Here is a 25,959-nt window from a genome sequence, read left to right as displayed (position 1 = left end):
CAGATGCTAGATGGATTACCTCTTATGGAGAGACGTCCTGAACACTTGTGCAAAGGATGTATTTTGGGGAAAATGCATTGGTTTTCGTTTCCCCGTGATATAACTTTTAGAGCCACAGCTAGGTTACAATTAGTGCATTTAGATGTATGTGGGCCTATGCAGACAAAGTCATTGGGTGGATGCTACTATTTTGTGACTTTTATTGATGACTTTACATGCTTTTGCTAGGTCTATTCTTTAGTGAAAAAGTCGGAAGTGTATGATTCATTCTTGGCTTTTGTAGCACTTGTTGAGAACCAATCTGGTTGTAAAATAAAGACTCTCCGTTCGGACCGAGGGGGGGAATATATGTTGGATAACAAGGCTGTCAAATGTATTTTCGTGGGATATAGTAGTGAGAGCAAAGGCTATAGAATCTATTATCCAGTCTCTAAAAAGGTGTTCGTCAGTAGGGATGTACTTTTGATGAAAAATCAGAATTATCCCTTGATGGTTTAGACACATAGTAGGCTGCTCATAATGTATTTGAAGAGCTTTTGCCCATTTCATTTGGTGATTCAGCTGGAGTTTCAGCAAGTGAACTTAATGTTCAGCCAGCTGCTCCATTGGAAAATGCAGAAAATCAGCCATTGGCTGAGCTGATCTGAATATTCAGCAAAGTGCTGAAACTGAAATTCAGCAAGAGCTTATGCACAGTCAGGAGGCAAGACAAATGGCTAGATGGTATTTACAGACTATGAAAGATAGTCATCTGGATGCACCCATGGCTGGTCTTACTAGAAGGCAAGCTCGTATGCTCATGCACATATCATGGAGTTTGTATGGCAGCAAGTACAGTTGATGATGAGGAGCTTGAATGTTTTGAGGATGCACAACAAAGTGTGCATTGGATGGCAGCAATGCGAGTTGAATTTGATTCTATCATTAAGAATCAAACATGGGAGCCAAGGGTTTATAAACAGCTCATCTGAGCCTACTCTTTATGTATGTAAAGAGGGGGGATCCATGTTGATCATTTGTCTATATGTTGATAATCTTTTGCTTACAGGGACTCATGCTGATCAGATTTCAGCATTTAAACAAAAAATTATAGCAAACTTTTGAGATGTCAAATTTGGGGTCTTTGCATTATTACTTGGGCATTCAATTCATACATGATGCTAGAGGTATTGGTTTATCACAGTCAAGATACATTGGTAAACTTCTTGAGAAGTTTGGCTTGCAGGATTGCAAGCCAGTTTGTACACCAATGGAACCTGGACTAAAGCTGTCATTACATGATGATAGTGATTTGTTTGATATACACACATATGCTCCCAACCGTTGGATGCCTTATTTACCTATGCAACACTAGGCCGGACATACGGTTTGTAGTTTTAGCCTTGAGCAGATATATGCATTAACTACGCATGTCACATTGGCAAGCTGTTAAGTGTATCTTTCATTACTTGCAAGGTACTCGATCTCTTGGATTGCTTTATGCCAAGGGGGGACCACTACAGTTACATGCTTACAGTGATTTTGATTGGGCTAGTGATTATGATTCACGTCACTCCACTAGTGGCAATTGTTTCTTCCTTGGCTCATCTTGCATATCTTGGCTTAGCAAGAATCCATTGTTGCCACATCGTCATGTGAAGTTGAATACAAGGCAGCTTTCACTACCATAGTTGAATGCGTATGGATTAGACGCTTGCTAGTTGATCTTGATGTATCTTTTGTGAAGCCTACTCCTTTGTTCACTGATAGTCAGAGTGTCATTGCAGTGGCACGGAACCTAGTATTTCATGCACGTGCGAAACACATTGAGATACATTATTACTTTGTCAGAGAGAGGCTACATATAGGTGATATCAACCTTGTCTATTGTCCTACCACCAATAATAATCCTTGTACTTTTGATCACTCTTCACTCCAGGGGGATTTGTTGGGTTTTACTCACGCCTACGCTCACAGAGGAGTGTCGGTGATCAGTAGGACAAGACTGGGGCACTTTTTAGTCTTAGTTGAGAGGTTTTTTCCCCAGATTGATTGTCTTCTTTCGTATGTGTTTATGTTACACACTTACGGACACTTATCGTGTTTGGGTGTGAACACCCTCTACAACCCTAAGGTTTAAGGCTTGTACTTTGTACTTTCAGTTTACACTCTTTCAGTCTATTGCATTGGGTGTCGTGCTTTACTCTCCACATTGTCTACTGCACTCTTAGTCGAGCTTCTATCCTCTCACCCTCTCAGATGTTTGTGAACCTATGCTCTACAAGTCTTTAGGTGGCGAGAAGTATTTTGCTACTTTCATTGATGATTACTTGCATAAGGTCTAGGCATATCCTATAAAGCAAAAATTGGAAGTTTTGGCTACATTTCAGTGTTGACTTGCTTTTGTTGAGAACCAGTTTGGATATAGGCTGAAATACTATGTTTTGACAAAGGGAGAGAGTATGTCTCTAAAGCCTTTGAGAGCAGTTTTGTGATGAGAGGGGTACTACGTGTCTCTTGGGATAATTAAGTTGTACACACTTGTGCACATGTGAGAGTAAGTTGAATATGAGTCATGGTGATAGACAACTCTAGGACAAGTGCCACTAGGTGCTTGGTGAGAGATGTCTATTAAAGACATTGAATAGCCCCTTGAAAATGAACGTTTGTAACCAGTCTTCCTTCTGTGGATGGGTGGTAAATCCCTGATTACAACTTAATTACAACAGCAAACAATTAATGCAATTCTGAAAATATAAATTTACCTATTGATTCTTAGACAATGCACACTTGATTGGCTCCAAAATTGACGCCCCTTTCGGTATTTCTTTAGCTTTATTTAAGAAAAAGTTGACTTACAATGAGATTCTCCCAATCCCTTTTGGTATTTCAACTCCCCTTGCTGTCCAAAGTGACCAGTAATTCTTCAATCTATTTTGCCCCTTGATTCGGGCACTCAATTGGCCTTCACCCACTTCATAAACAATGAAAATACCCCAAATTCAATGGTTGGCTAGTCTACCTGAATTTAGCTGAAATTCACCTTTAGCCCTGCTGAATCCAAGTCTTGGAGCTTCCAATTTCTGGCATGCTTCCCAAGGCTGTTGCTAAACCCTAATTTCTGCTGTAAATTAGGGTTTACACCAGAGAAATTTGCAACTTTTCAGCCTCCAAGGGTCCAAATGTTGAGATCTTCAGAGCAAGGGTGTGAAATGGCTAGGAGATGAGAGAGAAAGTTGTAGATTCAGAGTTTTGTCGCGAAGAATGACTGAAAATCAATCAAATGCAGTTGGTGCCTTGTCACAATAGCTTGTAGATGCAAAGAACTGAAGAAAATCAGTCATTTACTGCTGCTGCCCTGTCTCAATAGCTTGTAGATTCTATCACCTGCTGTTGATTGGTCTTCTCCTGCCCCTCGTTGCCCTAGAAGGTCCTCCAATGGCTGCAAATCAGACCAGCAGCATCTTCTCCCTCTCTCTTGCAGATTGAATACACTATAAATGCCTCTCTCCAGTTTCTAAAGACGTTTTTCAATCTTGCATGGGCATTTTTGACAAGTGGCAGCCTCCCCAATTGGTTTTTCCAGCATTATTCATAATTAAATATTAATTTTCAGTCTTTAAATACTAAAAATTAATCTAATAATTATTTCAGTGCCTTGAAAAATAATATAATTGGCCAATAATTAAATTAGCTAAATGCCTAGTGGCAGCCTCCCCAATTGGTTTTTCCAGCATTATTCATAATTAAATATTAATTTTCAGTCTTTAAATACTAAAAATTAATCTAATAATTATTTCAGTGCCCTGGAAAATAATATGATTGGCCAATAATTAAATTAGCTAGGCATCTTCCGCTCCCGAGTGTCTCTGTGCCATCTTTGACCATCAGATTGGCGTTAGGTACCATTAAACGTCACTTTTTTAGTGTCACCAACTGACACTTATGGCCAAATGAATGACCTAGGCCAACATCTGGCACCAGATACCACCAAGTACTTGTGCGGCATAACTTATATTAACTTTTGCCTTTGATATCCCGTGATTTTCTCGGGTCTTGGGCTCGTAAATTTACTTTAGCCCCAGCTGCACCTCACATGTGCAACATTTACTTAATCATGTGATTAAAAATTAATCCACATGTTAAGTGAGGTTTCAAAAATACATGTCCTCATGACAATGTTGGTGTCATGGGGTTAAGAAATTAAATGATTTGATGTCTTGGACTAAGATTATGAAAAGTTTGAACAATTTTAGGTCCAAAGAGGTTAGGAATTTTAAATTGGGGCTCGGCAATGACCAAAGTTTGGGCAGGGGCATGTACTTTTAAAATTTTTTAGTTTACTATTGACTCAGTTTTGCATTGGCAGGTTTGCCACTTGGCATGCAACCATATTTAGAGCCGTGTGAGGTTGGAGAGAGCCATTTTGGGGGCAATTGACAACAGCTGATGCACGTTCTGGAGCATTGGACAGCAGCAAAACCCTAAAGGACAGCATGGAACCTGATCTGATACTGGATTGGAACATTTAATGCAGGTGACAGCAGCTAGGGAAGCAGTAATGCAGTTGTCCTGATCTGGAGCAGCTTTCAAGAATGCAGGAAACCTGATTTTGGGCACTTTCCATGTCAGAAAAATCAGAGAATTCTCTCTCCTCCATGCCTTATGCATGTGCAATTTGGTGAAGAACATTGACAGTCCAAGCCTTGATTTTGGACTTGAAAAGTTACTGTTGGGATTTTTCTGATCCGAAGTTTGTAACCAGCAAGGTTTAGGGTTTGTAGGGCAAGGATGTGTGCATGCATGCCTTAGTGATTTGTGAAGGTTATTGATGTAAAATTTGGCAGTGGATAATAGATTAGGTGAGTTTTGGTAGTCTACATGTTGAGAAACACAGATCCTTGAGTAAGGTTTAGCTATAGAGGACGAAAGTCAATGACAAGAAGCATGATGACTGAGGCTAGACACATTGATTGTTACTTAAGTGAATTAGGTTCCAAGATAGATAAGCTTAGAATCATAAACACAATCTTGAGTAGAGAGAGACAAGACTTCAAGTACAAAGTACAATAGCATTCTTAGTCTAATGATTGTGGAGTATACTCTTTCATGGCTGCAGGATGGTACCACTTTCCTCACTATGTCTATGGGATAAAGGCAGCTTCTCTAGATTGTTGCATGTTCCTTACCCTACTGCTCCATACAAAGAGGTTGTCATAGGAGTGTGATTGCATATTCCTCAACATCCCTCCTCAATCACATTCATAAAAAGCACAGAGTATATAGAGGCTGTTATGAGTAGAACCTTGCTAAGTGTAGATATGGAAAAACCAACCATATAAAGCTAGAGGCTGTCACAAGGCTCCATTAAGTGTGCAAAGGCTGTAGTGTATAGGTTACATGAGGGTTACAAAGCTTATGATTAGAGCATTAATGCAAGTACATACAAGGGTTAAAAAAGTCGGTTTGAATACCTTGTCTTTCTGTTCTCGAGTGTTTTCTTCTTTTTCTTCTTCATGGTCTTCTTCTTCTTTAGTAGTTGCTAGGTAGGCCTTCTGTGATCTTTTCTTGGCATAATAAAAGTTTTCAATGTGTTCCGTTCTCTTGCAAAAGTCACAGACAATGTCTTTCTTCCCTTTATACTTGTTATTGACACAGAGAACCCGTTTTTCCTTTCAAGTGCTTGCTTCTTTTTTACCTTTGAGTTTTTCTCTTCTTCTAGGAGTGATGCTTTAATGTCTACCAACTTTGAATTTGGCATATTAATTAGTGTAGTGAAGACATTACCAAATTGTGAAGGAAGACACTTGAGCAAGACTCCAATGCATATGTTTTCTTCCATCTTTAGGTTAATCCCTGTAAGTTGAGTTAGCAAGCTTTCCATATAATTAAGGTGAGTCACAAGGGATGTATTAGCCTTCATATCCAACTTGAAAAACACAATAAAAAATCCATATTTTTAGGATTTAGATTGGGCACCAAATAGTGTATTCAACTGTTCCCAAGTGGCATGAGATGTATTACATGTGTCTACATGGTGGATATAATTGTTATCAAGCTCAAGCTTGATGATTGCTTGGGCTTTGTCATCACTCTTTTGCCATATTGCTACAAGAGCAGCATCTCTAGGTCTCTTCTCTTGGCCATTGGTTATTGACCAAAGGCCCTTCTTCATCAAGATCAACTTGTTTGCCAAGTATGGAAGCCCGTTTCTTTGAAGTGGTATGGCGGTGAATCTTTTCCTCTACTGGATGGCAGGAGCAGTAGTAAATCAACACAAAAAATCTTAGATCAGACTAGCAAATGAGTTACTTGGATGTGCCAAGAGACATAAGTAATGGCAGTGTCAGATAACACTACGTAGTATCAAAAGATACTAGCTTGAATCTTAATGTTGGATTTTTATGTTTGATCTTTATCTTGAATTTCCTTCTTGTTGATGGCTTTGTTGGGAACAGAGTGGTGCAACAATTTTAGAGTGGTAGTGACTTGGTTGAGCCAAGAAAAGTGAGAGAATGTAGAGTTTTATGAGCTTGAAGGTCAATGGCTATGGCTGTCCACTTTAGGGTTTTTGTATCTGACTGGTTTTTTTGATGTAGTAGCACATGGAAGCAATCATTTGATGAAATATTTGGTGAGGAAGAAGCTTAGGGGGTAGGCTTCAAAAGTGCTAAGGTTGTAGGGTCAATCGCACTGCCTGTAGATGGCGCGAGGTTTATGACTAGCAGACGGCGCATTCTGAACAACAAGCTGGAAAATTCGCAATGGTGAGTAGGAGAGAGGCCAATTTCGTGGTTTGATGTGCGGGCCTGAGGTGCCTTGAGTAGGAGAAGGTTTGCCTAGTTCAAGGCATGAGCTATCTCCTCTTCTTTGGCTAGATCCAGGAGCTCCAAGATAGGTAGATACTGTTGGCTATGGTAGTCGAGAGGTTGAGTGAGAAGATGAAGACTTTTGTTGAAGCTGAGCTGGACTGAGGTTGTGGAGAGTTGGAAGAGTAGTGTGTGGAGCTAAACCGAGCTCACCATGGCTCTGATACCGTGTTGAGAAACATGAATCCTTGAGCAAGGTTTAGCTATGGTGGACGGAAGTCAATGACAAGAAGCATGATGACTGAGACTAGAGACATTGACTCTTACTCAAGTGAATTAGGTTCCAAGATAGATTAACTTGGACTCATAAACACAATCTTGAGTAGAGAGAGACAAGGTTGAAAGTACAAAGTATAATAGCATTCTCATTCTAATGATTGTCAAGTACACTCTTTTGTAGTTGCAGGATGGTACCACTTTCCTCATTGTGCCTATGGGATAAAGGCAGCTTCTCTAGATTGTTGCATGTTCCTTGCCCTACTGCTCCATACAAAAACGTTGTCATAGGAGAGTGATTGCATATTTCTCAACACTGCAACAGGGTTGATTTGCATGCAACTGGGGAAGACTTAATTTGGGCTTCTTGGGCACTCAATTCAAGGGACAAACTGAGATTTAGGGTTGCTCATTGCAGAGAACAGCAAGTTGTTCCAGATTTGTGAGAGATTGTCCCTAGGTTTGTAGGAATTAGAGATGGTTTTAGTTGAATGAACTTCAATGGGTTTTGAGTTCTAAACCTCGTGTCCTAGGGAAGAATTTCAGTTGAGAGAACTTGGACAGATTCTGAGTTCTCAGTCTGGTGTTTGGATTCAGAATTTCCAGAGTTTTGGTCCTTCCCAATTGTAATCAATTCGAAATTAATAGGAAAAGAAAATACTACAAGAGTCACCAATGTTTTTGGGCCCAATTGTTGTTGGCTTGTCTACATTCTTGAGGGAAACTTAGCTCAAAGTGCTGAATTTTCTATTTGTCATTTATTTCATGCATTAATTGCTAGCCGGAATTATTGTAAATCAGGGCTCAACCATCCTTCAGTCAAGGAAGACTGGTTTCAGGTCACCTTCCCCATTACGAGTAAAATTTTTGTCTGATCTTGAACCTATATTGGCTTTTGTCTTTATCTCATGTGAGGACATCTGAAGAAAACTTGGAGGGATGTCATAAGTACAAATTTACATGAAAAATACATCGCTATATGTGTGAATTTAGAGGGTCATTTTGTGAAGCTTGAAGAATTGTCTTTTGGAAATTTGCAAAGGGTAGTAAAGTTTTGGAAGTTTTCTGGTGTAAAGTTCTTGATTCATCATTCTTTGTTGTTCAAGTGTCTTTGACAAGTTATACAAGTGAAATATCTTGCGATCGGGGTCTGTTTGAAAACCTCCTTATGTAATCTTTTAACATTAAAGCAGCAGTTTGAACTCCTAAAGTGTGTACCTATTTTTTCAGGTATGTCTTAGAGTCAAATAGTCTGAGGAAATTCTTTGGCTATATGGAGCTTCCAAATTTTGATGTGCAATCAGATGCTGCTGCAACATTCAAGGTTAGTAGAAATCTTAATGTTGAAAAGAACTTATACATATCCTAGCCATTGTCTCATTAGAAAAGACTTAATCCATGAATGAAATCTACAAGGTCAAGTCTTAACCGGAGGATGCATACACAAAATTTTGCTTGTTTAGTTGGGTGAGTGCAGGCCAAATATGTGCGCATACAAAACTTTCAGGCTCATAATCTTCTGCTTGCAAATTCCTGTTAGGAAAATAGAGATACAATAGGAAGAGCCAGAATTTCTGGGACTGTTCAATCCATGAGTCTTTATGCAAAATGAAATTATAGAGTTCATTGATTTTGTGAACATGGGCATGTGCACATAATTCCCTGTTCTCTTCATTTTAGTCTTCACTATATCTCCTTGTAGCTGCAAAATATTGGCATTCCTTGTTCCGGACTCAAGCAAGGTCCCTGAATTTTGCAAGTTGTCATCTAGCATTTTTCATTATAATTTAAATGTACTAGTATGGACACAAATACTTTCCATCTGAATATTGATGGTCTGTTTCAGAATGCCTGTTGATTCCAATGGATTTGTGTTAATTTGAATGCAAATACCTTATCTGTTTGGGTAGTCTCCTTGAATTGAGTCATTTTTGGAAATGTCATTGTACGATATGTCAATTTGGGAATGTGCTGAGACCTGTTTTTGGGTTGCTGAATATTCATGGTCTGTTTCAGAATGTCTGTTGATTACAATGGAATCTGGGTTATTTCAAATGCAGATGATTTCTCTGTTTTTGTAGTTCCCTTGAATTTGAGTCATTTATGAAAATTCCAATGTACATCACATCAATTTGGGGAATGTGCTGAGATCTACTTTTGGGTATCAGATTGAAAAGTAAAATAATATCTTAAACTTTTGTTTAGCTGCAATGCAGCTCTCAGTTAAGCCAATAGGCCGTTCAATTAAGTTCATCTCTAGTACCCTTCATCTTCCCAAATCGACTGTTAACTGGAGGGATGATTGGGTCCAGCTTTTCAAATAACCAGAGATATGTTGTCCCATAGATTTTGCCTCACCAATAAGAACTCCTGCCCACATTGATGAATAAGGAAAACATCTTGTGTTCCAACAATATGTACGAAGCATGTTTTGAAGCATTGATTCAAAAAATTTCTTCCTATTGCTGTTTTATTCTTTCTTTTTGAAAAGATAAAGCTGCTCTGGGTGTGCAATCTTTACCAATGATAAATTATCTACCCACTGGGTTGGCAACTGGCATTACCTTACTACTATGAATACATACGTGCAATTCTTGGGGGCTCCACCTTGGTCCTTTATAATTGTATCTGCATTCTTATCCAAAGGTAGTTTACTTGTGTTACCTCCGTCCTTGAGACATGGTTAATTGTACTGTAAGAACTTTGTCCATTGATTGCTGTTGACTATTTGCAGGATTTCGTTACTGTTTATGAGACATTTTTCTCTCGTTGCTGATGGTGCATAGTTATTGATCCTCAGGAGCTTTTGACAAGACATAAATCAACGGTGTCAGAGTTTCTCACAAAGAATTATGAATGGGTAAGTTTTGCTTGGTTTTCTGATTTACCAGAAAAAAGAAAAATTCAGTTGCTGAATGGCTATTGTGCATATGTGGGAGCATGTTTGTGTTCATGCTCATTGACGAGATTTTATTTTTCTGCCTTTTCCTTCTTGAAAATATCTAATATGTGTAGGTTTTGTGACAGTATATGGCCATATCTCGTCTAACCGGTGCTTCAGCAGCTTGTGGAAAAACTGTTGTAACACCTATAAAACATCTGTAGAGGATCATTGAGTGCTGGAGTAGCTTGTATTTGTCTGTAATTGTGGGCCTCTGGTCAAGTTCTAGAAGCCTTCTCTCAACACTGCTCAAAGTTATTTATTTTCTTGAAGAAAGGCAATAATGAGCCAAAGATGCACTGATCCACAGATGCACTTATTGCTCTCTCTCTCAAGTGTTGGTGCTGTTTTACATATGATGAAAACTGTGATCAATGATGAATGTTATTGTGTGATCATATGATGAATGCTATTGTCTCTCATTTTGTTCCTATTGAAACAACTGGTTTCTCATTCGACCAATTGAACGTGTTCTGAGCTTATACCCCAGAGCATCAAATCTTACCTTGGACCTGTGAAACATTGTTGGACAGATAATTGGATTTGGAAGCAACATATCTTGGCCACATTGCATCACCAAGTGTTGATTGAGATAAGACTGAATGTATTCACAGCTGGCCACAGCCTCAACATGTTTTTGTTTTGAATCAATCAAAGTCATAAGAGAATGACTTTATAAATTTGGGGTAAAATCACTGACAACCTCCTTGGATCTTCTATGCAACAAGAGGTAATTTTTGGCTTGCTTTAGAAGAGGCATATCTGAGAGGTATGTGCAGGGTTCTTCAGTATTTCTATCTTTACTGCTATCAGGCTTCTAGTCAAACAAGGTGTCTTGGTGACATCCAAATGCACCATGGCAAGAGAACCTGCCAATCATAGTTAAGGGAAAAGGGGAAATGGAAATGTCAAAAAACTGGAGCTTTAGGGAGTTTCCAGTAATTACAGGGATGTGAAAGGTAGTAACAGGAACAGGAAAATTGAAAAGGTAAATTAGTGGAGTTTCAGGGAGTGTGCAATAACTATGCAATCAATATCCAAACTTGCACCATGACACGAGACACGAGAATCTGCCAAGGTGCACACTTGCTTGGAGGGACCAATCCCAGTGTTCTCATGAACGGAAGTGTAGCCAGTTGCTGTGCATCCACATTTATTGAAATGATAGCCTGCAAGCTTGTCTGCAGACTTTGACATTATGTACTCTCAAGAAAAAAGAGGGAACATGATGTATCAATATTCTTCTTAGTCCAAGTGGTCACACAGTTGCTTTTCAAGTAAAGTGCTTGCATTTCTTCTTAGTCTAAGTGCTCACATGACAAAAATATTTATATCAACATTATGGGACTGGGATGGGAGGCTAGAAAATGGCCATCCCCTGTTACTATGCCCACCATAGAGCGGCACTAGCCTTTTGAACCATGAAGCCCTTATGACAGCACACTCTCTAGTTGCCATATCCAAGTGGGACAAGCTTGCCAACTAAACTTCAGAATATTGAGGCTGTATTGTCAGGAGGTGATCTCATTTGGCATTGAAGAAGAGTGAAATCTCTTGGTGGAGAACCACTGCCTCCATGCCATAATGCCCTTGCATGAACTAGCATGAAGAAGGGGGGGAAAAAGCGGCAACTTTTATTAAAAAGAACTGAAAAGCTACAGATACTTCCAGTTTAAAACAACACTGTCTAAAAAATGTTAAAGCTTTTCAATGGTCCTCTATCATTTTGAATCTGACCTTTGGCTAGATTAAACTGCATCTGATCTTTCGTTATCACCTAATCTATCAACCTTAGTTGTGACTTGCACTCTCACTTGCTGTGTGTGCGTGCGCGCGGGTGTGATCCTGCCAGACTACCCCCTCCCCAGTAATTACATGGATGTGAAAACAGAAATGGGAATGTTGAATAGGGAAGTTTCAGGGAGTTTGCAATAACTATGCAACCAATATCCAAACTTGCACCATGACATGAGAATCTGCCAAGGTGCACAATTGCTTTGAGCCACCAATTCCAGTGATCTCATTTGAATGGAAGTGTTGTTGGTTGTCGTGCATCTGCATTTATTGAAATGATAGTCTGTCAGCTTATCTCCAGACCTTGACGTTATGTCATCTTTAGGAAACAGAGAAATTGACAAAAATTTATATCGACATCTTCATCTTGTAGTTGCTGCTTTCTTTAAGAAGATTTCGGTCCTAGTTTGTTGAAGTGCTTGCATTTTTTCTTTCCAAATGCTTGCATAGTTTCTTTTCAAGTACAAGTTCCATCACAGAGCTGCACTAGCTGTTTGAGCCATGAAACCCTTATGACAAAGCAATATCCAGTTTCCATATCCAAAGTGGGACAAGCTTGCCAACTGAACTTTAGAATATCAAGTTTGTACTGTTAGGAGGCGTCCATTTCATTTGGCTTTATAGAAGAGCAGTCTCTTTGTGGAGAACATCCACCTCTATGTCATGATGCTATTGCATGAGGGTTATCTTAAAATCAATCCTTTTGTTAAGAAGAACAGAAAAGCTACAGATAGTTTTAGTTTAAAACAACGTTTCATTAGATCATCATTATCACCTAATTTATCAATGTTTGTTGCAACTTTGTGCCCGCGTACGCCTCTCTCTCTCTCTCTCTCTCTCTCTCTCTATTGGTCAGATCCGCACCTCATCCCACCACCTGAGGATTGAGACAGGCAGATGGGAGGGTATACAGACAGAAGAACGCATATGCCCACTATGCGACAGAGAGCCAGAGACAGAGGAACACTACATCTGCCGATGCACTGTATATTACGACATACAAGGTAGATACCACTGTCTGTTTCGAGAGGGTTTTGGACCCCTGAGACGGATCATGCAGTATGAGGATCAGAGATGCTTGGGATTTTTCCTCTTGGAGCTCCAGAGGCGCAGAGCAACAATTCTACGGAGTAGGAGGCCCCCACAGCTCGGCTCACATAGACAGAGAGCAGTCACTGACTTTTTCATGGATACACGACAGAATATGGCAGATACCACTACTACTGCCACACAGCCTACAGGAATACATCATCATTGGACCTCATCTTCTGTAGGTGTCCCTTTGGATAGAGCAGTGGCACTTAGCCGGTCTAGGCGCCCACGTCCACCCGGACGAAGGCCTAGACATCCACATTACAGACAAATTAAAGCCATCATTGAGCGCCACAGGAGACAGATGCCAAGACGCCTTAGCTATGCAGAGATACACTTCCCTAGAGAACAGACATATCATTGATGGAGGGTTTTCCTTTCTCTACTCTCACTTTCAGATCACTGACATGTTTCCCTTTATGGGACACTATTTCATTTCATTTCATTTCCTTTTCAGTCTTATAGGCATGTTCTTCATCTTTCTTCTCGTTCTAGATGAGAAATACACCATCATCATTGTATGTACTGTTTTGGTCTCATAGGCCACATTGGCCTTTTAGAGACGTTAATATACTCTCTCTCTCTCTCTCTCTCTCTCTCTCTCTCTCTCTCTGAGTCATCCCACTAGACTGCCCCTACCCCACATGGAAGAGTCACATTAGTTAGGGCTACTGCACTTTGCTGGGCACGCCACGACAGAGGTCTCATACCACAGTCAGATCAGAGCCATTGTTGCAAGGCATAGGAGACTTCACCCTCTGGTGTTTGGGTGTGCATGCACCCGTACACATGTACTCTCTCTCTCTCTCTCTCTCTCTCTATATATATATATATATATATATATATAAAAATCAAAAACCTAAAGTGGTACTTGGAGATTGTACCCACTTCAAGTCTTGTGCTCTCCCTCTCTCACTCTCTACGCTGCACTCACACACACTCATTGTGCAAACCACAGCATCGTGTGTCTTGACCCTCATGCACTCTGCTGACAAACTAGTATTAGAGCTTAGGTTGCTGGAGCTGCATTAGGACTGTGTCAGGACAGTCGTCAGAGAGCTGCATCAGGACAGTCTGTCAGACTGCGTCAGTCAGTCAGACAGCTTAGATTGCAGGCGGCAGGCCAATCAAGGTAACAGGACAGATTTTTCATTATTTTTCAGAATTTCGAAGGTTTTCTGAATCAAACCTTTAGCCCATTTACGGGCGTTCGGATGCGTAAGCAGAGTGAAATTTTGAGTCAAACATTTGGGGCTTTTCCTAGATTTGGGGATTTTGATGTAGAACATGTCAATTTGATTCAGAAATTGCAAATTTGGTGCACATTTGCTTGGGAAAGTATGTGAAGTGAATTTTTGACAATTTCATTGAAATTTCTGCACACTAAACCTGAGAAAATTGGGGCTTTTGCGGAATTTCATCAAATTGTGCAAGAATTGCCTGGTACATGCACTTGGGTACATGTATTGATGCAATTTGGGCGGATTTGCCTTTGAAAATTTGGGGCTTTTGACCGCAATCGTCAAATTTGTGCCCGAGAATGCAATTGGAGCAGAAATTGCAGCAGAATTTTGGGGATTGCACATGCAATTGGTGCATTGGTCTATGAATCTAGCTGTAATTGATTGTGGAGTGCAGTATGAGACATTCTCTAATTCTGGAAATCAATTTGCAGATATTAAATTTCTGTAATTTTTTGATTTTCATTGCTGGTTGGTAGTCGTAGTGTACCATGGTCATTTGTGTGACATTTGGGCTTGGATTTGCTGACGTTTGAGTCAATTTAGTACTGCAAATCATGGCTGGAAATAGTGACAGCAACAACCTTTTGCACATCAAGAAGGTTGAGGTTGCACACAATTTTGCAATATGGCAAAAAGAGTGCTACAATGTCTTGGTGTAGAAGAAACAGGTGAAGCCCATCAAAATGAAGGGAATAAGACCAGCAGGTATGAAACAAGAAGAGTGGGATGATTTGGATGAGCTTGCATGCTCTACCATAGAGCTGTCAGTGTTAGACAACTTGCTCTTTAACATTGAGAAGCTGAATTTTGCATATGAAATGTGGGAGAGACTTGAGGAATTTTATGCTTAGAAAAGTGCAGCTAACAAGGCTTATTGGTTGAAAAAGTTGATGGATATTCGCATGAAGGAAGGTATAGCCATGTTTGTACATTTGAATGAGTTCAACCCAATTTTCAGTCTGCTGATTGCTTTGGATTTCCACACTGATGATGAGTTCAAGGCTAGTTTCTTGCTATGCACTTTGCCTGAAAGTCGGGATAGTTTCAGGATAGATTTGAGTAACTCAAATGCTCAGCTTTTATATTTTGATGTGGAGAGTTCTTTGCTGATGGAAGAGCTCAACATGCAAAATAATTCAGCAAACAAGTCTTCTAATGCATTGCACACTAGGGGCAGGGTAGTTTTGAAAATAGAGTGCACAGCAAGTCTCGTGGCAAAAATGTGGAGAGTCATCATTGTGGCAGGAAAGGACACTACAAACAAGACTGTTTTCAATTGAAGAAAGAGAAAGGCAAAAGTAAAAACATTGAAGACAACAAGGTTGAGAAAAAGGACAGCCAACCTGCAAAGAAAAATAGTGTGAAAATAGAGGAGGTAAATGTAGTCACTCATGAGAATGATAGTGACGATAATGTACTCCTTGCTTCTTCTTCGAGTGCACATGTATTAATTGTAGATTTTGATGATGACATGCACACTTGGATACTTGATTCAGGTTCATCTTTTCATGTCACACCACATCATGAATGGTTTTTTGACTTCAAAGGTGGTGCACGTGGTATTGTCCACTTGGGGAATAACTATGCATGCCAAATTGCTGGTATTGGCAATGTGATTGGAATTTTAGCATGGCTTTGTGTTTGTTTTGCATAATATGAGGCATGTATGTTAGCTCAAGAAAAGCTTGATAAGCATACAGGGCAGCTTGATGACAAAGGCTATCATAGCACCTTTGGGGATAACAAATGGAAAATTTGTAAGGGCTCTTGTATTGTTGCTAAGGGCTCTAAAAGTGATACTTTGTATGCTTTGTATGTATCTAGCGTGCGTGACCATGTAGTTGCCATAACCGAGTAGCCAAGTGTTTCTCTGTATGTATCTAGCGTGTGTGACCATGTAGTTGTCATAATCGAGCAACCAAGTGTTTCTTTGTGGCATAGCTGGTTGGGACACGAGTCAAATTGGAATGAAAGTGCTTTCTCGTTTGGGTTATTTACCGTATTTGAGGTATGCTAATTTTGAACAATGTGATCATTGTATTTATGGTAAGCATGCTCAAACATCACATACTCTAAAGTCTTAACCCTTAGAGTTGGTACATTCAGATGTATGTTAGATGTCAAAGTTATGTCTAGGGAAAAAGAAGTATTTCATCACATACTCTAAAGTCTTAACCCTTAGAGTTGGTACATTCAGATGTATGTTATTACTTTTGTTGATGATGCCACACACAAAGTATGGATCTATTCAATTCGTTGCCAGCAAGACATTAAAGTGTCTTCGGTTTGACAATGGTGGGGAATATGTGTCTAAAGCCTTTCAGGGCTTTTGTGACAGCAAAGGGATTAAAAGGAAGCTCACCGCCCCTCACAACCCATCCCAAAATGGTGTTGCAAAGCATATGAACAAGACCATTTAAGACAAGGTTTGTAGAGTGCTGTCACATGCTGCTTTACCTCATGGATTTTGGGCAGAGGCTGTTATGACAACTATACACTTGATTAATTGGTTACCAAATAGGTCTTTGGGGGGAGGGGAGAGTCCCTCAAGAAGCGTGGTCAGGCAAGCCACCTTCGTATGCAAGGAATGCAAAGAATGCCCCCTGGATAGCAGAAACTTCCTGCTGTAAATGGCCCTGAAAATGCAGGGAATGATGCTGAAAATGATTAGCAAGATATTGCCCATGATGTACCACAATTTCAGCAAGAACAGATGCCTTTGGAACAACCAGAACCGGCTGTACAACATGCTGAACCTGTAAGAAAGTTAACCGTTAATGCAGATTTGTAGGTTGAACAGCTAGCAAATCTTGGTCATTGGGTCCGTAGGTAGACCAGAATGCAAAGATAGCCAGATAGATTTGTTCCTGGTGTCAATTATGTGGCTGATTATGTCATGTTGACAAATTGTGGTGAGCCGTCATGCTTCAAGGAAGCAATGGATAGAAAAGACAACAAGAAATGGCATAAGGCTATGTTGTTAGAGATGGAATCCCTCATAAAATTGGCACTTGGGAATTGGTGCATTTGCCTAAAGGGTAGAAATTGCTACCATGCAAATGGGGTTACAAAATGAAAGTCACTTTTGGTTCTTTGCCAAGATACAAAGCACAATTGGTTGCTAAAGGGTACAAGCAAGAACATGGAATTGATTTTGATGAAAATTTTCCTCATGTAGTCGAAATGACTACTTTGCAAACCATTTTGGGCTTGGTTGCATTTGAAGATATGGAACTTGTACAGATGGATGCACAGACAACTTTCTTACATGGTGATTTGCATGAGGAGGTCTATATGTAGCAGCCTGAGGGTTTTGTTGCAGAGGGGAAAGAGCACATTGTATGTAAACTCAACAAGAGTTTGTATGGGCTGAAATAGGCACCGCGAGAATGATATCATGAATTTGATACATTTATGCAATTTCAAGGATTCCATAGATCTCAAGTTGATCATTGGTTATACACCAAGAAGGCAGCAAATGGCAGCTTTATTCTCTTGGTATCATTGGGTATACTCCAAAGGTTCATGGTTCACTCCCCCATTCAACAGAATGCCTTTGAAATGTCCCGATTCCACAGGATGGTATGATCTTCAAGTGCTGGCTAGCCTACTAGTCTAATCCCAAAAATCTTGTTACAGTGGGGAATGGAGCCTAGGGTTTGAACTCAACCAACCACCAACCACCACCACCCCTCTTTGTGGATGAAGATCACCTATACTTGTATTTTTGTTAGATTCTCTACTACTAATGAATGGTTGAGGATCTGATGTTTAGAGCTCATAGGCGCTCACTTGTCATGCCTTGTTACTCATTTCTCAAAAATTTCATCCCTTCCCAAAAGGGACCAGGGCCCATTCTGATTTTTCTGGTGTTTGTATTTATCTCATTCACAACAAATTCTCATTCTCTGTTTATTGTGTCATTTGGTTAAGAGATACTTTTTGACCATGGCATCACACGAGGAAAATGAAGATGATACAATGCTCGATAGAGGTATCATCACTAGCCATGCAGCAAATTGAACAAATTGAGGTTGAAACCTGCCATTACAATTCAGTTGTGGAGAAATATACTGAAGATTAAGAAGAGAATAAAGAAGAGGTTGTTACCTTTGAAGCTATTTGTTATCAACTCAAGTTTAGCAAGAAATGAGATGGTTGTGGCTCAGGTGATGGGACATTGGCTCTAGAGGCACTTCATGCAACTCTGTGAGAATATGTTCAGGTGAGCATGCATAATTTTTTCCTCTCTTTTTGATAACAGAAGAGGTGGATGGCAATGAATCTGGGATGCAAGTTATCAGTAAAATTCTGCTATTTAGTGGCAGTCTTCAGATGACTTGTTTTTTGTGAGAGGAGTCTCTTTTTCACTGTTGTATTTTGTTTGTAAAGGCTTTGGTGATGTGGTTGTTTTCAATTGTCTTGTGGTCTTCCAAGTGTTTCTGCATAGTGTGGACTCATGTAAAGATCAATCTAATTCACAATTTTTTGTTTCTGTTGTGTGCCAGTTTTTTGCAGAATACAACAGCAAGCTGCTGGAGTCCCCCAACTACATCACAAAACGTCAAGCTGTCAAAGTATTATTCTTGCTGATTGTCTTGGCCAACTTCTAGGTTGTCATTGTATCGTTGGTTTCATCATTAGAGGAAAGCTGTGCTTTAGATTGTATTATAGAATGCCTGTGCTTGAGATGTTCTGTGACTCTACACATTATGGACTGGCAATTGATCTGTCAAAAGGTAGCATAGATTGGGTTTGCATCATCAACATGTACTAAAAATGATTCGGAGGGTTTTCAGATCTTTTGGGGAACAGATGTTTGGCCAACTGTTTGTATAGATGTGCATTCATCTAATCTATCTGCAACTCCAAATTTCTGACATACAAAATATCTTATAATACTACATCCCCTACATACCTAGCCAAGTCTTCATCATCTAGGATCAACAAGTCACCTTGCAACAAGTACAGATAAGACATAAGTATGGTATATGTAGTCACAAAATCCTCAAAAACCATTGTAACCACTTCAATAATTCAGAAGACCAAGCTCCACTCCAACCATCCTCTAGAGGAGGCAAATCCGCAGGGGATAAGGAAGGAACTGACTGCACAGAAGGAGCTTTTTCTGATAGTTAACCATCTAAGCTTGCTTGGTATTTTCTTTTAGTACAATTGGGAAACAGACATGGTTTGTTAACTGACTGAAACCTGTTATTAATGTCTAGCTTGCATAGGCTGCCTCATACATATTGTTTAAAAGGTTTCTTCTGTCGGCCCTAACTTTGAGTAGGGATTGACTCCATTTCTATTCTGAAAAATCTCAAATATGCAGAATCCTGACATAGTTGCCAGTACCTGTGAGTTTGAGCTCATGTTAACAACTTGATTGCTTGATGTTTGGTGCATCACTGCCATTAATTATAAGAAGGTTTTAGGGTTATTGGGACTTCAATTGCCTTGTAAACTTATATTGATTAGAACAGTCACCGTAGAAGAAAGAGGGGTGCCACCATAGTCTCCAGTGCTTGGGGTTGCTGTCAGTCTTTATATTGTATTGGTGTTGTATTGAGGTCTTTTACAGGTTTTTGCTTACCAGCTCTAAGATGGTCAAGGGCCTCAAGCTTTTACTTCATTTCTTGACATTTAGTCACCAACACATGTAAGCAGATTAGGCTATTGAGAGTAGGAATCTAGCGGGTGAAACACCATTTTCTTGTTATCTAATCCACTTCTTGTATATTACTTGGGATCGTAACCGTATCCATGCATATGTTCTTAAAAACGATTATCTAACTGCAGATTTCTATTGAGGTGACTGTCCTCGTGTAGAATCATGTGACTGGACCATTTACATGCTCTGCATGTTATCAGCTCTCTTAATAACTGCTCTCTGTGTACTTCTCATGCAAATTATCAGACCATCTCCAATTGTTTTATTGTGTGCTTTTCATGTATATTGTCAGCTATCTCTATAACTCTGGTATTGTGTACTTTACAGCTGCTAGGTGATATATTGTTAGAGCGCTCGAACAACAGAATCATGTTGAGATATGTGAGCTCAAAGGACAATTTAAGGATCTTGATGAATCTTCTTAAGGTTGGCACACTATTAGAGCTGATTTGTTAGAAAGAGATGACACAGGACAATGAGTTATTTTTAAACATTTTTGTGTTGCTAGCAGGAGCCAAGCAAGAACATTCAGGTTGAGGCGTTTCATGTTTTCAAGGTGGGAAGCCATCTATCTTTCCAAGTTCACACAATTTGCTCTAAAAACCTGTAAATAATGGTTTGGATAATCATGATGTCATGGGCATGCTTTTGCATCAGTGATATGAACTGCACATCTGACTTGTGTTTATTTCTTACATTTGTAGATCTTTGTGGCGAATGCAAATAAACCACCTGATATTGTGAGTATATTACTTGCAAACAGGAATAAACTGCTCCGATTTTTCAGCGATTTCAAGACTGATAAAGGTATTTTTATTTGACTAGCTGTCCTTTTCTAGTATTCTGGAAATTTGGCTTAGGAAAGATATTGGTGTATGTGGTCATATTTTTCATCTTTTCATTGTGCATTCATTATAAGGATTTGCTAAGTGACTCTTGCCTGGTCTATAGCAGTACTGTTTATCATGCCATATGATTATATGGTTTTCCTAAGTCATATATAAATAGATCAACGAGACTTGATATCCAATGGGCTCAAGATTCTTGATGCCATGAGAATCATCTTTTAGGACATGCAGAGCTTTGATGGAAGATTGAAGCAACTGTTGATGGTGTACCTGTTTGCTATATTTCACATGTGGGGCATTCTCAGCCTTGTAACTGTTAAAATTAAAATTTGCATGTTGTACCGTTATGCTGTTGGCAATATGCAGCTGTTTTTTAATCCTGTGAGATTGACACAAGGCTTAGTGTGCTCATTAATTGTGACCTTTCTTTCGTACAAAATTTGTCTTCCTCAATCCAGATATTTCATTGGTCATTGAAGGTTGTGACTTTCTGTCTTGCAATATTTCAGAGGATGAACAATTTGACCAAGACAAGATGCAAGTGCTGAAGGAGATTTCAGGGTTGGAGCCAAAAGAAAAACCTTGAGACAGGAAATTCTATATGCCTGTTGTTTGTACATTGACATTTAAAAACCCTGGAGATGAAATCCGAGGATTGGGCTTCCCAGGAGAATTGCAACGAGCTGAAGTAGACAGCTGGTCTGTAGTACAGCTTGTTAGCCTGTCGATCCACTGCTTTTAAACGACATATTTTCATTTAGCAGCAGCATGCATCCCGGGTTTTATATCTGACACGATGTGGAGGTATTTTCAGCAAAGCTCCTACTTCCTGTCCCCTCAAAACATTTGAAACTAACAAATAAGAGTACAAATTATAAGGTTCTGTATTCTGTGGAAGAATTGCAGGCATTTCTGATATGGTTTTGCCAATTAGCATATTTGAAAATATCAAATAATACCTTAGACTTCCTATGGTTAAGATGAGGGTTTGGGTTTATTTTTTAGCTGTAATTTATGCTCACTCTGAATCAAAAGTAGTTTTCTTTTATTCAGTTGCCTTGGAAGGCCCAAGCTTTATTAAAATTGCCCTCCTAATATATGTAACTTATTGCAATGCTCTGCCATCACCAGACGAGTGATTTGAGTGATTTGTGTGTAAATAGTATCTTTTAGCAAAGGCTCAGCACATGCTGAAGTGGTATGATACTGTGAAACACGCCCAAATGATTAGAAATTGACGTGCTTATAGCTTCATGGCCCCTCCATGGCGGCTCCTAATGACATCAAGCTACATTGAATAAATGGAAGTGGTGGTCACTCCCTAGATGTGGTGGATGGAGCTTGAAGTTGCACATTATTGAAATACAAGTTCTTGATACTACTAAATGTGTGCATATGCACACTGCTTTGTCAATGATGTACAAAGTAGAATAAAAGATTGTTGGAAAGTGAATTGGAGCTTAAATTGTTGCATTCCTCGAAAAGGAGCAAAGCGGGACATTCTTTAGAACTTTTTTTAAGAGTATGATTCTTGAAATGCCCTAAAATACTTGTTTTTTTTCAATATTTTTTTGCCAAGGGAATGATGATTTTGAAGTAAGAGTAGACTTTGCTTGAGCATTGCATGTGGTCAACCTCAGCCTTACCCAAATCCTAGTTGAACTTTAAGAAGAAAAGTTTGGAGTTGGAAATGCACATCCTCCCATTCATCATCCAACACCTAAGCAATGTTTGGAAGATAATTTTATGGTTGTGTACTCTAATGAAAGGCTTTGTTGACAAACATTGTTACACTCCTAGGAAAATTATTTCGTATATTTTCTCTACAGTTGCATGATGCTTTATACATGATGAATTTGAAAGTGAATATGTATCTAGCACATTAATTTGTTAGATTAGATGGTATATTCACTTTGTGGTTTTACATCTCTATTGTTAGACAGAGATTTGCTATATTGAGATTATGAATACCACAATTACATTGCGAGGGAGAAACTAGTTCAACAAAACAACTAGAACAGCCATATCTATGATACTAAAAAGATGAAAGATTTCAAGATGGTATTTGGATGCCATGTTGACCAAAGTGACCTCTTTATATCTACCTTCAAAATGGTGCTTACTCTTGGCACCCCAAATGGTCTTTATAGTTCCTATTTTGATCGTTTTAAATGTAAGCAAGTCTAATTTATCATCTACTTTATATTTACCAAAGATGCATGAGGTAGATTCATTGCCATTGCACACCAAAGTCCAAGTGAGGTAAACTTACTCTAGGCTTGTCAAGCCATATCGCCCCTCTAAAATAGATGATCCATTGTGTTGAGGGTTGAAATGACTTGGACTTTTTGGTTGTTTTTTGTTGTTTTTAAGGATTGAATGGTTGATCTTTGATGGATTTTGTATGTTTAGTTGGTTTGGGAGTGATTGAGTGTGTTGAATGAGGTTGATTAGGTTTGAGAAGCTCATGATGTTTTAGTGAAGATATGTTTTGATATGTTTTGTTGACGTTTTAAAAGTATTTGATTAGTTCTGATTGAGATTGTTGAGCTTTTATTTTGTTATGTTTTTTTTTGTATGAGGTTGGAATAATGATTGATGGAGTTTGGGAGTGTTTGGAAGCTTATTGATTGATTCTTGTGGTTTTGAATGATCCAAGTTAAGCTAAAGGCTTTTTAATAACCTTTTGTATAGTACTGTAGACTAAATAAGAGTTTTTGTAGAGCCTTTGTTTTTGTTCTGTTTTGTTTTGTATGTCTTTGTGAGTGTTATGTTGGATGAATGTGTAGCTTGGAAAAGTTTTTCAACCTTGGGAGGAGATGAATACAAGTTTAAAATAGCTCAAAGAAATGAAAGTAGTTGTTGAAGACTCAAGTAAAGATTGAAGTGACAGTGACATTGTTAAGTTACGAAGGGACATTATAGTGGCTTTGGTGACCTTTTATATCAAATATCTCTTAGGAGGGGTATTCATGATCAAAGAGAGATTATAAATGAATATTTTTAATTATTTTATTATATTATTGAGAGAGCATGTATGATATATATATATATATATATATATCTGTGTGTGTGTAAAATAATGTATTTATGAGTGAGATTGTGAGAGAGCTATGGAATCTTTGAAAAATACTATGTGATGATTTTTATTCAAAGTGGTGTATTTTTTGTGTTTTTGTGATCTCTTGATGAATTTTATGAAGAGTATGAAGAGTATAATCAATTTTGTTCAAAGCTGTAGGAGAATTGTTTTTATGAAGTTCTGTGAATATTTTTTTATTCATGGTGTTTTTTTTCTTATGGTGGTTACATAAAATATGAAAAAAATATTTGTTAATGATCAAATATAGATTTTTTTATAGTAGATTTTTTCTTTTTTTTAGTGTTTTTCTTAGGGATTTAGTTTTTGGTGCGCACTCGGGGAAGAACTGCGATCAACATACATAAAAAATGGTTGAAAATAAAGGAAATGACATAATAGAGGAGAATGATTCAATGGATGCTTGCAAAGTTCATTCAACCACTGAAGAATTGGAAATTCTCATTGCCAAAGCTACTTTTTACAAGAAATTTATGTCACAACAATGTAAATATATTACCATCTTGATACATGCTTTATGTGATGGAGTATTTTCTCCTTGCTGAAGCAACATAGATGTACATCTTGGTGGTAAATTGTTTGGGAGTAAATTGAAGTGCAGAAATATAGAGTGATTATTCATGGGAGATTTTGCTTTCATTGAAGAGTTTTCAAATATCAAGTGGGAGATCGTGAAGAAGTTCCAAGAGTCGTGGTCAGTGAAAGTTTATGAGAACAAGGAGAAAAAGAGTTAGAATTTGTTCATGGATGCTCAATAGCAAGATATGTGGGATGCTTGGTGCATTGACAACCTTTGGTTTATCCAATTAGCAATCCACTGGAAGCTAGTAGACAATGTTTTTTATAACATACATTGTTAAAATCATCAAAAGCTAACATTACTATGATGATAATACAACAATGATGCTTTAAAAAACAAGTTTTAATATCTTTAGGACTAAATATATTTCTCTAGTGGTTTGAAAGTTGAATTCAAAGACGTCGAAAAGAAGGAAGTAAAATAAATGTTGGCAAGAGAGTCTTTCAGAGACATGAATTTCTGCTTCTGTTTTGTTGAGTAAAAATAAATTGGGTGGAGTTAACTCGTTGATGAATGACACAATCAAGAGGCAAGCACCAGAATGAGTCCAAAAGTATGAGAAAAGAGAAGGCAAAAATCAAAGTTGAGTCTCAAACAGTTCTCCTAATGGCGATCCAACAATAATGGAATCCTACCAATTGAAACCAACAATCCCCAGTCTAAACATGAGCTTTGAATTAGAATCAAAACAAAGGACCCTCTAGATTAACCCAACCAATCTATGCGGTGATAACAGAGGCTTCCCAAAACCCTACTGCAAGTACCCCAGGAGGAGAAAACTTGAAGGACTACCTGTCCAATTCAGTTGCAAGCATCAATGAGTTGATGTATGTGATTATAGAACAATTGCAGATGTTGAAGGTGAATATCGCCAACATATCTACTCTTGCAAGAGGTGGAAGAGATGTGATGCGATCTAATACATGGTGTGGGAAGTGCCATCAAGCGAGACATTTAACCATTGAATGTACTCGAAAACCAATAATCCCTGGAGCCTTTTGTTTGTATTGTTTGAGGAAGAACCGTACAAAAGATATTTGTTCCCTAAAGGAGATGCATAAAAGAAGGAAGAAAGATGAAGAAGCAAGATTTAACGTGTTGGAATCTAAGATGACAACTCAGGATATTGGATCAAAGCCTAGAGAGTTTGGTCCTAATTTCGGCCCAAGAAGGTTTTCCTCTCAGAGTTACAAAGGACGACAGTTTGGCGGTGGCCAGAGATCAGAGGTGGAGTGTTACAGATATGGAAAAAATGGACATATCTCGCCAAAATGTCCAAACCCTGAAGGTTTATGGATTACAAGCCCTTATGCAGTTGATGCAAAGGAGAAGGTCACACTGCAAAAGACTGTCCTAGTCTAGCTCTTGTAAAAGCTACCCCTGATACCCAACAGAAGACCCAAGAATTCACCTCCAATTTGGTGGAATTAGAAGTTGTTGCAACAATGTATGCCAAGAAAAGAAAACCCATAGTTCCAAAAGAGAACATTTTCTATGTCAAAACGGTGAAGTTTAACCTTCCCAAGGAGAAACAGAATAGTGTAGAGCAAAAAAATGTAGTACAGATCACTGTAGTGCCACAGAAAGTCACAGAGATAGTCGTAGAGACATGACTAGAGGTC

General features: G+C 38.8%; 1 protein-coding gene across 1 annotated transcript in view; it reads left to right on the top strand.

Moving 5' to 3' along the window:
• LOC148038300 (putative MO25-like protein At5g47540) overlaps window positions 1-21,949 on the top strand; it is a 56,064-nt gene extending 34,115 nt beyond the window's left edge. The window contains exons 5-11 of the mRNA XM_087670394.1: window positions 8,295-8,388; window positions 9,865-9,924; window positions 18,644-18,712; window positions 20,137-20,235; window positions 20,321-20,365; window positions 20,514-20,616; window positions 21,167-21,949. Of these exons, the coding sequence (XP_087526520.1) occupies window positions 8,295-8,388; window positions 9,865-9,924; window positions 18,644-18,712; window positions 20,137-20,235; window positions 20,321-20,365; window positions 20,514-20,616; window positions 21,167-21,243 (547 nt within the window). The 3' untranslated portion in view covers window positions 21,244-21,949. The remainder of the gene's footprint in view (window positions 1-8,294; window positions 8,389-9,864; window positions 9,925-18,643; window positions 18,713-20,136; window positions 20,236-20,320; window positions 20,366-20,513; window positions 20,617-21,166) is intronic.
• Window positions 21,950-25,959: the final 4,010 nt, after the last annotated feature.

Source organism: Lygodium microphyllum, chromosome 3 (genome assembly GCF_053477565.2).
Source record: "Lygodium microphyllum isolate KBCC chromosome 3, Lygodium_microphyllum_v1.1.10, whole genome shotgun sequence".
Classification (NCBI taxonomy): Eukaryota; Viridiplantae; Streptophyta; class Polypodiopsida; order Schizaeales; family Lygodiaceae; genus Lygodium; species Lygodium microphyllum.
This window is presented reverse-complemented; position numbering and strand designations above follow the sequence as displayed.